Genomic DNA, 14,570 nt, shown 5'->3' with positions numbered 1-14,570 from the left:
CAACCCTTACATGTCGTCATACATCCAGACAACGTGAATCCTTCAAGCAAATGCATACAATAGGTGAAAACAGAACTGTAGGCAAACCCAGAGGTGGGTATACATGCATCCATTGTCAGTACATCCCCATCCAAATTCTGTTGGATTGTCAGTGAACCAAATCTTAACATCTGCTGTGTATTTGTTAATGAGCGTAATAGACAGTCATGTGTTCGTTGTAGTTACCTTGCGTTTGGAAAGATAAACAGGAAACTTGAGTTTGAACATTATACAACTATCGGTATAATTCTTAAAGTCACTCTCAATTAGTTCCCAAGTCAAAAAAAGGCAGGGCTGCAAGTCTCAATATAACATGTTGAGTCAAGTCAAGTGTACTTTATCATATTATTTTCAGTGAAGGATCAGTTTGGAAAAAGAGTCATCAACTCTTTGACTGATTTGTTACAGATGGTGCTGTGTCAGTGTTGGGCCACATGTTTCTTGTGATAACCTTTTGGAGTCAGAAATTAATTTGAGTCAATTTTATTTGTATATTACAAAAATATTACAAAAATTACAAATTTGTCTCAGTGGGCTTTACAGCAACACAACATCCTGTCCTTAGATGCTCGCATCGGATAAGGAACAACTCCCTAAAAAAAAAAACTTTCACAGGGAGAAAAAATAGGAAGAAACCTCAGGGAGAGCAACAGAGGAGGGATCTCTCTCCCAAGATGGATAGACATCTTCCAGTACAGATTCCTAGATTCTCACAGTAATGATTGGCTTTAACTTGCCATTTCCAAAGCAAGTTTCAGAGGTAGGAATCTTTTTCCACTAAAGTTTTTTTTATGCACTTTAGAGAATGAAGGATTTATCATTATTATGTGACTTTTAGTGCAGCTATATGTTGGCTTGAGTAATTCCATTGTGACCTAGTCGCACAAAGACAATAAACAGATGTTGGGAACTGCACATTCATTCAAAAATATCAGGAGGCTAACATTACAAAAACAACACTAAATGTAATGCATCATACAAAAGTATTTCTTCATTTAACATGTGTGTCATTGCACATGTCCAACAGGTGTTGGAATTTGATTTCAGTGCTATAATTGCTCAGAAGTATTGTGTGTGTGTGTGTGTGTGTGTGTGTGTGTGTGTGTGTGTGTGTGTGTGTGTGTGTGTGTGTGTGTGTGTGTGTGTGAACATGGAAGAAGGTGCTTGGGACCAACATGGTTTTGGTGACTGTCCAGATGTCAGGGCCGATTCTGTCTAATCAGAGTCTGACTGCCGTCAGCTGACTGGAGATTATAAGCAGCTTGTTTCAAGCCCAGGATCACTGCTCTCAGACAACACTCAACACCCTCAATCAAGTAATGTTTTGGCACTTACAATTTCTGGGTTCTTAGTAGAGGACTATAATTTGTCCCCGCGTGTCTTCTCCAGTGTCAAGAAGACATACTCTTGTGCACATCTTATTATCGAACGTGTTATGCTTGGCAATTGCACTGATTCTATTTCTGAGATTTCCTAGAATCTGTAGAGAGATAACATGGGGGTGGGTGGTAAGAGTCCAGCACAGTGACTGTATTTATTTATTTGTTTATTTATTTGTTTGTTTATGTATTTGTCAAAGACTTCAGCTAATATCAATTTAGGCAGAGTTGGTTGAGTGAGTTATGATGACCCAATGATTACTCCTTTATTATCCTTATCACAATGACTAGCCCCCGATTTATTCCCCCTCCCCGTCTCTGTTGAGTGTAGGAGTGCAGTCATGGGTTAAAGTTGCACTAAGAAATGCCAATATTTGACTTTGATTTAGCTGAACTTGTATATACAAAAGGCCCTAGTTTAAAAGGAAAACACATAACCTTTGGATGGTTTTCAAGTACCCTTGTCCTTTATCTGTTTTTACAATGTCATAGACTATACTTGAGCTGCTGTGAAAGGGATAAAAGAAATGGATGGAAAATATCTTTTACAGACTGCTCAGTTGTAGTTGCAATAACTTGAAAATAATGTGGCCGAAAGAACTGGGATGGTTGAAAATCTTGTCCAATTGTGGCAAATATGTCGGAATCAAGAAGTAAATTCATTCCGCATAATACAATAATCATACCCAGATATTATTGGACACCAGCCAGATTACATAGGATGGGTTTGTTAACCAATAATTCATGTTGGAAATGCCAGAAAGAAATAGGCACATTCTTGCACTATATTTGGGAATGCCCAATTATTCAGCTCTCTTGGAAGAAAAGTTTAAGACACATGATTAAGTGGCTGGGTATCTCCAAGGCTGGGTTTATTAGGAGACAGATCACAAGTACATAACTTATCAAGAGAGGAATTTTGGGTGATTATTGCTGGGGTTATTATGGCTACTAGATTAATACTCAAATATTGGAAAACACCGAAATCCCCAGAATTGAAAGAATGGGTCAATTATATGACAAAAACCACTCCATATGAATCCATGCTGATCAGGATGACTGATAGAAACAATAATAAGGGACCAATCTGGGATCATTTTTGGAACCATATTACATTGTTTGATAATCCTGAAATATGATTGCTGTCTTCGTTTGCCTGGGTGACTTCCTTTTCTTTGGATTATGACTAGTGTTGTATCCTCTCTTGTATGGATCTCTTTTATTTTAAAGCTATCTTATTTCTATTAGTGGCATCGCCGGTGAAATGTCTCATTTGATATGTTAACTTGTCATGTGCCAACCTTTTCAAAATCAATAAAAAAGATTGAATTACAAAAAAAAGAAGAAGAAAGAAATGGATGGAAAAGATAACCCAACAGAAAGAATTCGAAGATTTTTGATCACTGAGTACACAAGCATCCTTGCTTTGCAACAAGCCTGAAATGTTTTGTCCCCCCCCCCCCCCAAGATGGGTTGTGATGATAATGATCTATCAGTGCAGTGACTGTCTTAATTTTGCTTTTGGCACAGTGGAGGATGGAGTGGGGTGGGGGGTGGGGGAGGTGTAAATTAGCTCTCCTGTTGGGATGTTGTGTCCTGTCGGCGTCCTGACCCTGGACTCACCTCACACAGGCTTTGACCCTGCCCTTCCTGTGGAATGTGACCCTGATGAAAGCAGCCTTGTGCTGTAAAATTTGAGGGTGTTTTTGTTTTGTTTTTGTTTTTGTTTTTTTACTTGGGGAGGGGGTGTCATTAGTCTGCTTTTGCTTCATCTTAATAGCTGCCAAGCAGTGTCCTCTTTGTGATTGTTTTTCGTTAATAAAGGTCACATTATTCACACTTGTTGGGTGAGTAGGTCTCGCACGTAGATGAGGGATTTCTAGATGTCATGCCCCTGTGGATAGTTCAGTATTTTCTCTTTTGGACATTTCAGTATGTCGGTGCACTCCCCGTGCAGTTTGTGTAGGAGGGTGTTTGGCTAAAGGTTGGAAAAGTGGGACAGTGATATAAAGGGTATCAGCTCAAATCCTTTGACCTGCTGAGAACACTCTCCCTTCCCTGTTTAGATGCCTTTCAGTTGCCCTTGAGTGCAACGCTTCACCCCATTTTTGCTAAAGTGAAGCTACTAAGTAGAATGGTTGAAGGCCCAGGAACTGTTTTAACCTGTTTATCCATATTCAATTTGTCATCAAAAATTATACCTAGAGTTCCGGGACTTGATATATAACATTTGATGACAATGTTATGAGTGCTGCATTTGAGTTATACATAACAATGATAATACCTTGCAATTTATCCACATTTAATTGTAGAACGTTTTGTGACATACAGTTTTGCATGTCATTAAGGCATTCATGAAGATTATCAAATTGCTCAATGATGTAAGGATCAGTGAAGAAAAGAGCTGAGTGTTGTCTTCATAAATGTGGAAGCCGATGCTATGTCTGTGTTTATAACACATTCCAGAGGTAACAATAGAAAATATGAATGGACCAAGGATGGACCCCTGGTGTACCCCACATGCAATAGGATGTAGATGATCTAGAATCAGCAATAGCTACAATAAAAGAGAAAAGTAAAACCAGTTTTAAACAGAACCAGGAGTGCCCACCCATTGTTTAAGATGTATGGGGCCAAATGCAGCACTTATATGTCTAAAAAAAGAAAAACACAGGCGTGTCCTATATCAGCTGGTTTCATAACTTTAAGTGCAGTTTACATGCTATTTCATTCATTTATAACATGTGCCTGCGCATTGTTTTTAATGACAATAAATTTAATTGAATTGAATGACAGGCTCTAAAAGCTCAGTCCATTCCCATTCATAAAAGCAATCTATTTATTGGCTGCATTTTTTTCCAGTAACTTAGCCAGGAAAGTAAGATTGGAAATAAACCCTTCAGAAAGCTTCTTAAGAAGAATTTCAACCACTTCTGATTTAAAATGAGGAGATACAGTTTCCCTCACAAATGAGCTAATAGTATATAGTATATACAAGGACAAACTACTTCAAAGGCCTCCTTAAGGACATGAGCAGGCATGAGCATCCTTATCAAAAGGATGGAAATTGTTATTCATTTTGGTAATAGTTGTAAATACAAGAGAAATGGAGTCAAATAACCACAAGTACACAGTAGTAGTCATGGAAACAGTGTTTGAACCAGAGGGGTGAGCTGTTTTCTTATTGAGAGCACCTTGTCAATAAAATAGTTTAAAAATTCCTCACATTTTTCAGAAGAAGGTTCAGTAGTGATACAATAGAGTGCCCTGTCAGCACAGCTTTCATACAAACATCCACATTACAGGGGAAAAAAAAGATCAAACATGTAGTAATATGCCTTTGTAGTAGTTATTCATTAATATCCATTCATCCATCCATTATCTGAACCGCTTATCCTGCTCTCAGGGTCGCGGGGATGCTGGAACCTATCCCAGCAGGTATGGTGATTTCTTCACTTTAAACAAATGGAATTTGATTTATTTGTTGACGTGATGGATAACGAAAGACCACATTATAACTATAAAATTATTTGCTTGATTCATTCCAATTCAAGTAAAAAGTGCAGCTATACATCAAACATAATTTGCATAGCTCCAAGTTATTACTTATTTAGTAGAATTTGTGTGTTTGTGTTTTGGTTTGATTAAATCACTGTTATATAACTGAGAGACTGCATTGACTTACTCTGTTTTACTCACCTTGTAACAGTGAAAAAAGATCAACTTCTGTCTGGACATTATTTAGTTGCATTTCAACAGACTATGTGTTTGTGGTTGGAAAGTCACCATAGTCGGACAGCACAAGGTAGCTTTGTTATATTTTTATCTCAAATTCTGGCATGTAACTTACTATGTTTGCAACACAGCTGAGTTTAAATTCCAGCTGACTCTTTTGTACACAATGATAATCAAGGGCGTCTTTGTGTAGAATTTAGCATGCTGGGTTTTTTTTCTTTCTGTTCGTCCCGCTACCCTTCCCATAATGATCATTATCTGCTTAAGTTTTAATGTTGCAGTTGTTGCTGTTTGCTCATCATAATATCAGCTTTATCACTCAAGTGTATTGAAAAAACAAAATCATGTCTGTCCTCTCTTCCATAGGTATCTGTATCAAATGTGGGAAGGGTGTCTATGGAGCCAGCCAGGCCTGCCAGGCTATGGGGAACCTGTACCATACCAACTGCTTCACCTGCTGTTCCTGTGGTAATTAATACTTATCTAACATTAATCCTAACCAACTTGTACCCTTGTTGAACGTTCACATTCTGTGAAGGCAAGTGCCTTGTTGCCTTACGCTGATACTGAGTTCAGGGACTGGATTGAGGTTGGTGTTAAACACAAAAGCAAAAAATATTGTAGACAAGACATTGAGCACCTTTTATATTAGCAGTATTGAAATTGCAAGGTGCAAATTCAAGAGCAGTAGGTTGCAAACTATCCAGCAATTATTTCGACGATAACATACAGAAAAGTACAGTACTTTGCACACTGAAATGGAGATAGTGAACCTTAATAGTGCACTGCAGGGGGAGTCCAGGTAGCGTAGTGGTCTATTCTGTTGCCTACCAACATGGGGATCACCAGTTTGAATCCCCGTGTTACCGCCGGCTTGGTCGGGCATCCCTAGAGACACAATTGGCCGTGTCTGCGGCTGGAAAGCCGAATGTAGGTATGTGTGTCCTGGTCGCTGCACTAGCAGCTCCTCTGGTCGGTCGGGGCGACTGTTCGGGAGGAGGAACTGGGGGGAATAGCATGATCCTCCCACACGCTACGTCCCCCTGGTGAAACTCCTCACTGTTAGGTGAAAAGAAGCGGCTGGCGACTCCTCATGTATCGGAGGTGGCATGTGGTAGTCTGCAGCCCTCCCCGGATCAGCAGAGGGGGTGGAGCAGCAACTGGGACGGCCTCGGAAAATAGAGTAATTGGCCAAGTACAATTGGGGAGAAAAAGAGGGGGGGAAAGCCACGAAAAAAAAATAGTGCACTGCAAATCTCATAACTCTTGTGAAAGCAGTGGTTATATTCTAAGATAATAGAAAAAAGAGGGTAATTGTGGCAGATAGCAAATCTGATGACTGCGTTTAGTAGGAGAACCACAGGAGAACCCATTTACGTTAGCATCAAGGGCCGTTTACCTTTCCGGCAGACAGAAGTTTGGGGATTTAGTCCATGGGCCAGACGATATTTCGGTACACTCAAGGTGGCAAAACTTACTTATAATTTTTGAAAGTATCCATGTCTGTAGATGATATTTTGGTATGATAACCATTCCTGAGTGGCAGCTGTATCACAGTTATCAGCTCATGAAGTTAACCACCCGCTAAACTAAATTGCATTTTAGACGCTGGTGCATATCCTGGTTTAGCCTCATGGTCAGGACATTTTTCAATGTTCTATAATATTGTCTTTGGTATCATTTTAAAGGGGACCTTCTTAGCTTTCATTCAAGCCCTGTTGTGGATATTTCTCACAAATATAGAGGTCACTTGAGCTCTTCAACCCGTCAATAACACACATCTTTCTGCAATTTTCGCCTAAACTATATACTTTCTTTTAGCCCTGTGGCATCTAGGAATATCAGGGACACAAAACACAAACACTGGAATACTCACAGGACTGTAAAGATTCAGGAAATGTATAATATACCCATACTATTTCATTGTGTGAGGTGATTGTGAACCTTAAATGAGAACTAGACCAAAGCCAGTTAGGTCACAAACTGGTCTCTATACATTTGTTTAAATACACAATCAAAATACATGATAAAAAGGAATACCATAGTGAGGTAATGAACTATTTTAATATTTTAAACAACATTGACATTTACATATACTTAGTCAATGATACATGTAATCCCCTATCATTAGTGGGTATATGTAATGGTAATGGGTAGGGTAATGGGTATATGTGAATATGGTTACATTATTGTTATCAAGCTCTGGGTAACCAAGTCCAGAATCAACATCCTGTGCATCAATAGACTACTACCACAGTAATACCATCAGAATCATCACACTGTCATTCATCAAACTGCTCGTTTCTCTCATCATCTGACTCCCCAAGTTCAAAGTCCAGTTCTGGACCATCCTGCTGTTTTTGGTTACTGCAGGTCTGTAACCTGCACATGTCTGTGCATGGAAGTCCATTTGACAGGCACATGCAGCTTGGCATTTTGCATGAATGCACACACTTGCATGTTAGCATTTCCAAGACCACATCTGGTGCAGGTGGGGAGCGCATCCAGTAAATGGCCAGCTTGCCTTCATCGTCTGTCCATCCATACTCAGTAGGGCTTGGCACCACAGGGTTAGCCTGCAGACAGCACTTCCATATTGCTGCCTGATAGTTGGCTCGTTGAACATGCATAAAGAGACAGTCTCTACATGGTGGCAGCTGGCTGGACTCAACCTCTCCCCTTTTGGTGCAGAAGAGCTGGTAACGCAGTTTGTTCACCTCAGCAGTGCTGCTATTAGCAACATACATCCGACAGGTGAACTGCTCAATTTTCTGGAACAGCTCATCACTCACATTCCATGTCTGTCCCAGTTGACTAAAAGTCTCTTGGCAGGAAGTGTGCTTTCTCACTATCTTCAGGGCATTCAGCTTCCCTCGACCAGCGAATGCACTGACAGTGTCACAGCCTGTGAAGGCATGTAAGCCAATTAGGCTGTCACAGATGCTGTCTCCAAGTGAACTTGCCAGTTTGGTGATGTCGACAAACCGTGTGCGGTTCTGAGTCCCACACTTCTGGTAGATGGGACAGGTGATGTCCTTCTGGAAGCCAAGACAAAGCACCATGACATCAGTGTCCTCAGCTGTGATGATAACTGACTTTGAGCCCGCATTTGCTGCATGCAATGCATGCAGGAGCAGACGGGTGTCAGCTTCTTCATGTGTGGAGTGCAGTTCTGCTGCTTCCTCACACCCATCTTCTGTCAACTTGTAGCAGGTTTCCTCACAGGTCATGTACAACACCTTGCCATGCAGCATAGCTCTGTATCGTGGGAGTTTCCACTCTTCCACCAGAAACTTGATGAGACTGGTCTTGTTGGAGGAACTGCACAGAAATTTTCTCCACTGCTGGACGTGGTGTCCCCCTGCAAGATTCTTGTACTGGAGAGTGATGTCTCCACCCCGGTTCAGTCGTTCAGCATCTTTGATCGAAGTCTGGTGATAGACATCAAAAACAACATCAATCCTCCCACTCCGTGCTCCCTCATTGAGGACCTGGGTTAAGGCTGACTCTGCCACCTGTGCAAAGGTTTTGTTGTTGCCATTCATTTTTTGGACCAGGCTCATCCCATCAATGATGGAAGTAGATGGGATTGGGATGTCTTCTGCAGGAGATACATTCTTTTCAAGCTCTCTGGCAAGTGCAGCCTTGTTTGTTTTTCGTAAGGACCCATCAGCATTTGCCAGTGCCCATGGTAGTGGGCCCAATGGGTAGGCAAGGACATCCTTCAGATTCACCTTCCTGCTTTCAGCCACCAGGATCATGTGACTGAAAAGGTTTCTATCTGCCTTCAGAACCACATCCTGTGCTTTCTTTCCATGAGCTTGTTTTGTGCTGACATTGGAGAATGTTTTCAGACTTTGCTTGGTCATCTTGTCGTGGAATTTCACAGGTGGTGGGTCTGCATCTAACCTTGTTTGCTGGAATGCTTGGTAGGCCTCTTCTCCTTTCTCAAGAGCTCTCAAGAGATCTATGGTCACATCAGGTGGAGCCATGTTGCCAGTGGAGAGGCTAACCAAATCAATCTCATCAGGGGACATAGGATTGAGCCAGTTATTCCCCATAAGGTCCATGAGAGACTGGACATCTGCTTCATCTCTCTTGATCCTTGGACTCTGTAGATCTGGATGAGACCATTTGCACCTGCCTTGACCTGTCAGGTCTCTCAGCTGTCTGAGGTACATGCTTCTATACTCAGCTGTGAGATAATATTTGGTCACAGCTCCTGGCTTCAAGCTGAATCCCTTTGTCCCTCCAGCTGTTTGGGTGTCTTTGTTCACCGTTTCTTCTATAGCTTGGTCAACAGGGATTCGGCCAAAGGGATTGGTGGAGCCCAGTTGGACTGAGAAGCCTCCTTCCATGAATTCTGTGTACACATCTGGGTGTGTGATGGGCAGCTCAGACATCTGGGCGTAGTAGTAGGGGGGGTAGCGTGCTTAATTCCTCCTGTCATAAGCAAAGCACCATGGGATCATTGCTCGAATGCTAGCCAAGTGTAGCATCCAGTCTCCCTCTCTGGATGCTCGGATGAGCCCCAACAAGATTTCAACCATGTCCAAATAGGACATCCAGAAGTTCGAGAGGCTGCAGTTTCCACCTCTAAGGAACTCACGGTAGACTTCAAATAGATCCATGATGCGTGTACAAGAGCTGTTCTCGAGGACCTCCTTCAAAGCATGTTGTGAGACTTCTTTCCCAAGGCTGTCAATGGTCTTCAGTGTCTCATTCAGGTGAACCATGTCATTCCTGTGAGTTTCTTCCAACCAGGACAGGAAACCATTCAAGGTCAGTTGCATGAGAGCCTCATACAGGAGCTTGTGTAGTCGCACTGCCCTGTTGTACTTGCGGCCATCCATAACACCAGCAATTGAGCCTTCTGCAATCATGCCAGACTCAATGCAGAGGTCTTTGAGTCCAGCATCTTGGAAACGCTTTCCTATTATTGCCAGCAGTGTGCAGATGGTGTGGAATACCCCAAGCCTAACGATGATATCATGGAACTTGTCATGGTGTTTCCATGTGATCTCGACAGCCTATGCATACAGGGCTTGGTCAAAGACACAGACAATCTTCCTCAGGCCTAAGCACTGCATGATGCTCAGTGACTGGTTAAGCACCTCGTTGACAGTAGACATTTGTGTCGCTGGAGCATTGATGGTAGGCAGATAGCCTATATTGTCGGGGATGACCGTCATCTCTCCTCGAGTCAGGATGTTGAAGCCTGTCCAGCTGCTGACTGACTGTTCTTCTTGTTGTGACATGCGTGCTAGGACCCAAAGAAGGTTTTTCTCTCTGGCAAGCTTAGTATTGGCTGCAGTATCGGCATCTGACTTTTTGCTTTGTGGTGGCCCTACCCATTGTCCAGCATTGTAAGTTGGTAACATTGGTGGGGGTCCATCAATGCTTCTCTTCTTTGTTTTGGGAACAGTGGGCATGGGTTGGACAGGAAGTGGGTTGACTGGCTTTGCTTGCACAGCAATCCCATTGACTCTGTGAGATGTTCCCTCACCACTGACAGTTTCTTCAAGACGGTCGATATTGTCCCAGGCTAAAGTTGTGAATATGCCAGGATGGATGTTAGCTGGAAGGGCAATGCCACTCCCTGATGATGAGAGTTTCTGGAGACACGGGGCAGTGTTGATCTCTTCCATCTGTGAATAGGACACACTGTGACCAAGTCGGTTGAGGATGTTTATCAACTCTACATTTCCTGTCAACGATTTGACACTGAATGGCAGAACAATGTGCTTGGAAGGCTTGGTATTTCCACATGTCACTGCATATACTATGTCATGGCCAAATGACTGCAGAAGGCACTGCACTCTCTGGGATGCATGATCAGGATCATTTGAGCCTGTGAGTAGAGAGTACAGGAAGATAATGAGCGACTCTGGAATGGTAGGACATTCTGCTTCTGGTTTGACTTCAGGCGGCCAGGTTTGAGGAACATCTTGACTTTTAATGTCTGCTCTCAATTTGATGGCTGCTTTGGCTATAACATCTTGTGCACTGACACTTTTCAGGGTCTGCAGCTCCCTTTTGAGAGACTGATTTTCTTTGGCAAGTTCCCTCATGGACAAGTTATCGGGATAGAGGAGGAATTTTCCTTTCTCATCAGGGAATATCTGCAAGGCTCCAGCAAACTCACTCTCCAGGTTTCGCCTTATGTGCTTCTTGGTTGATTCCTTGACTTGGGCAATGCCTTGGGAGTTCATTGAAGCTACCAGTCTAGAAGAGAGATCAGTCATTGTCATCACTTGAGGATTGCCAAAAAGCTCCATCCTGATGAAGAGGAACAGCTCATTGTATGCCTTATTCACAGCAGCTTCATACTGGGCTGCAGCATCATCATCTTCATTGCTGGCAACCTCTCCTTTGGAAACCTCTTCTTTGGTATAAAGTCTATAGCATGACCTGTGGTAGTGCCCTTCAGCTGCTACAAGGTCTCTACTCACAATGGCAAGGATTCTGCTGTCCCTTTTCTTTGTGGCTGCGCTCCTGATCTTTGCATCAGCTCGCAGTTCTCGACACTGCACCAGTACTTCTCTCGTATTCTGTCTCTTGGAATATTTGCTGTTTTTCTGACAAAATATGCACTCTGCATCATAAGTCCTAGATGTACTTGGAGCATGTCGAGCTACTCTCTTAGATTGTTTCTCTTCAGCAGAGACACAACTTTTCTTTTCTTTTGCAAGGAGGCCATCAAGAATTTGCTTCATAGTGAAGATACTGCGACACTTTCTGTGGTAGTAGATTGCTGGAATCTGTCCCTCAGGAATGTATTTTGCCAGTTTCAAAACTGGTGCATGATTTCGTATCTGAGCTGCCCTGAGCAGAGTTTTCCATGAGTCGACACTTTGTAGTGAAACCAGCTTATCTGTATCATCAGAACAGTGGATAATGCACTCCACCCGTGGGCGCTTTGGTATTGGGTAAAAACTAGCTTGTTCACCAGTGGCCATATTCAGTCAGTTTTCACCTGCCACATACAAACAAATACATGTAACTTAGGTGTATGAACACTACTAAAACAAAGTTTACTTTGCTTCACCAGCGTCATATTACCATTATTTATCTTACATAGCCACAAATAGATACATTACCTAGTTGCTATGCAACAGCTGTATTTTGTCCACATGAGGCCGCTAAAATCAACACAAGATGAAAGTTCCTCGTAGCCACTTTAACTAATCATATTAACATATACATTAAAAGAACATGCTAACACTATGGGAAATTAGCTTACAATCTTCTCCAGAGTGAGACAAGAAGATAGATACCAGTTTCCTCTATATGTGTTTAGTAGAAAGCTATCTGGCTGCACGTTAGCCTAGCTTAGCACAATGAATGGAAGTACACAGTACTGGTTATCCTTGGTTGTTGGCCAACTAAGAACTGTCCCAGAGTTTAAGCTAGGCTAATCAGTACAAGGGGTGTTGAAATGCTATATTTGTAAAAATCTGGGCAAATACACAATCGTGAGAGGCACAGAAACAAGTTTCCTGAAAGAAAAATGAAATAGCTGCTCATTTGGAAAGGTTATCATGTATTATTTTACTTCTGTTAGTGTACCAAATAAAATGGCACCAGTGAAGTTGTGTCACCTTGGGTGATATCGATATCTGGTCTGACCCATGGACTAACTGGCTTTGGTCTAGTTAGTTTCTTAGTAATAATGCCCTTCTAATTTAAGGTTCACAATCACCTCACACAATGAAATAGTATGGGTATATTATACATTTCCTGAATCTTTACAGTCCTGTGAGTATTCCAGTTTTTGTGTTTTGTGTCCCTGATATTCCTAGATGCCACAGGGCTAAAAGAAAGTATATAGTTTAGGCGAACATTGCAGAAAGATGTGTGTTATTGACGGGTTGAAGAGCTCAAGTGACCTCTATATTTGTGAGAAATATCCACAACAGGGCTTGAATGAAAGCTAAGAAGGTCCCCTTTAAAATGATACCAAAGACAATATTATAGAACATTGAAAAATGTCCTGACCATGAGGCTAAACCAGGATATGCACCAGCGTCTAAAATGCAATTTACTTTAGGGGGTGGTTAACTTCATGAGCTGATAACTGTGATACAGCTGCCACTCAGGAATGGTTATCATACCAAAATATCATCTACAGACATGGATCCTTTCAAAAATTATAAGTAAGTTTTTCCACCTTGAGTGTACCGAAATAGGAAATTTTGGGCTCTGGCCCATGGACTAATTGAACTAACTCAATGTTTGCCTTCTACTGTGACAATGATATACCTAAGAAAAAAACAAAAAACACGCCACATGTTAGAACACAAGATGTTATTGTTTCCTCTTCCAACAAAGATAAAGTAGTATAAGCTGTCTTCCTCAGACTGTGGATTTTGAAGTACTGAAAAACCTTTCCTAAATAAAGTCGGTGTAATGCCACATTTTGGTTTGGCTGGGCTGTTGCCAAGTCAGTGCTCGGCTTTCGATTTATTCACAGTGAAGATCATATCCAATAACCTTCTAACACTATTGAATGAGTGAAATATTCTGCATGAATAAAATCACTAGCTGCACGACACTCTAAGCAGTTATTGTATTAGTGCGCATCAATTGGTTGAATCAATTGTTTCTCAAATTCATCTTATATATATCTTATTTAGTATATATGTATATATTACATTTTTTAAACCTAAATGAGAGTATCTTTACCAGCATATAGTAATCGCAGGTTTTTGTCCTATCTCTGAATGTACAGAATGGCTCAGGGGTTCAGCCGGTACGCTCACTGTTGTGAATCATCTTCAGTATAGCTGGCATTCTGTCAGATGGTGTTCTTTGGCTCAATCAGAGATCGAAATATGTTGTTCTCAAGGCTTTGCTAAGGGAGATGCGTGTTCAGTAGGGTTGTAGATGTATTTTCAGTCAGGCTGTAGAACATCTCAGTTCTCTCTCCAGCATGAGCATGCTAATTAGGATGCAAAAGAACATTTCTGTCCATCATATATGCATGTATGTATGAATATATAAATATGTGTGTGTGTTTATATACACACACACACACACACACACACACACACACACACACACACATACATACACACACACACACACACATACACACACACTATTTTATGTGTGTGTGTGTGTGTGTGTGTGTGTGTGTGGGGTAGGCTCCCTTGTCATCTGATTCCCTCTCTATCTCGTGTTTCCCGTGGTAATAGGGGGAAGATGTCGGGAAAGTGTTTTTTAACTAGGCTACCTCCATTCATGTGTGCGCTATAAATGCACACTGATCCCCCCTGGCTCTGGAAGAAGTGCATATAATTTACATGTAACAAAATCCACATACTCTCTGATTTATTGTGCTGCTAAGAATGAGAGGCGGTCTCTAGTTTCCGAGGTTCAGGGGTTTCTGTTAAAAAATAACCCCTGACCTGGTTA

General features: G+C 41.7%; 1 protein-coding gene across 1 annotated transcript in view; it reads left to right on the top strand.

Moving 5' to 3' along the window:
• The window catches only part of wtip (WT1 interacting protein), a 45,320-nt gene that overhangs the window by 6,569 nt on the left and 24,181 nt on the right, over nt 1-14,570 (top strand). Inside the window, exon 2 of the mRNA XM_056279114.1 lies at nt 5,520-5,621. Coding sequence (XP_056135089.1) covers nt 5,520-5,621 — 102 coding nt within the window. The remainder of the gene's footprint in view (nt 1-5,519; nt 5,622-14,570) is intronic.

This window comes from Lampris incognitus, chromosome 4 (genome assembly GCF_029633865.1).
Source record: "Lampris incognitus isolate fLamInc1 chromosome 4, fLamInc1.hap2, whole genome shotgun sequence".
In the NCBI taxonomy this organism is placed as follows: Eukaryota; Metazoa; Chordata; class Actinopteri; order Lampriformes; family Lampridae; genus Lampris; species Lampris incognitus.
The sequence above is the reverse complement of the archived record's forward strand: the minus strand, read 5'-3'. Positions and strand labels throughout refer to the sequence as shown.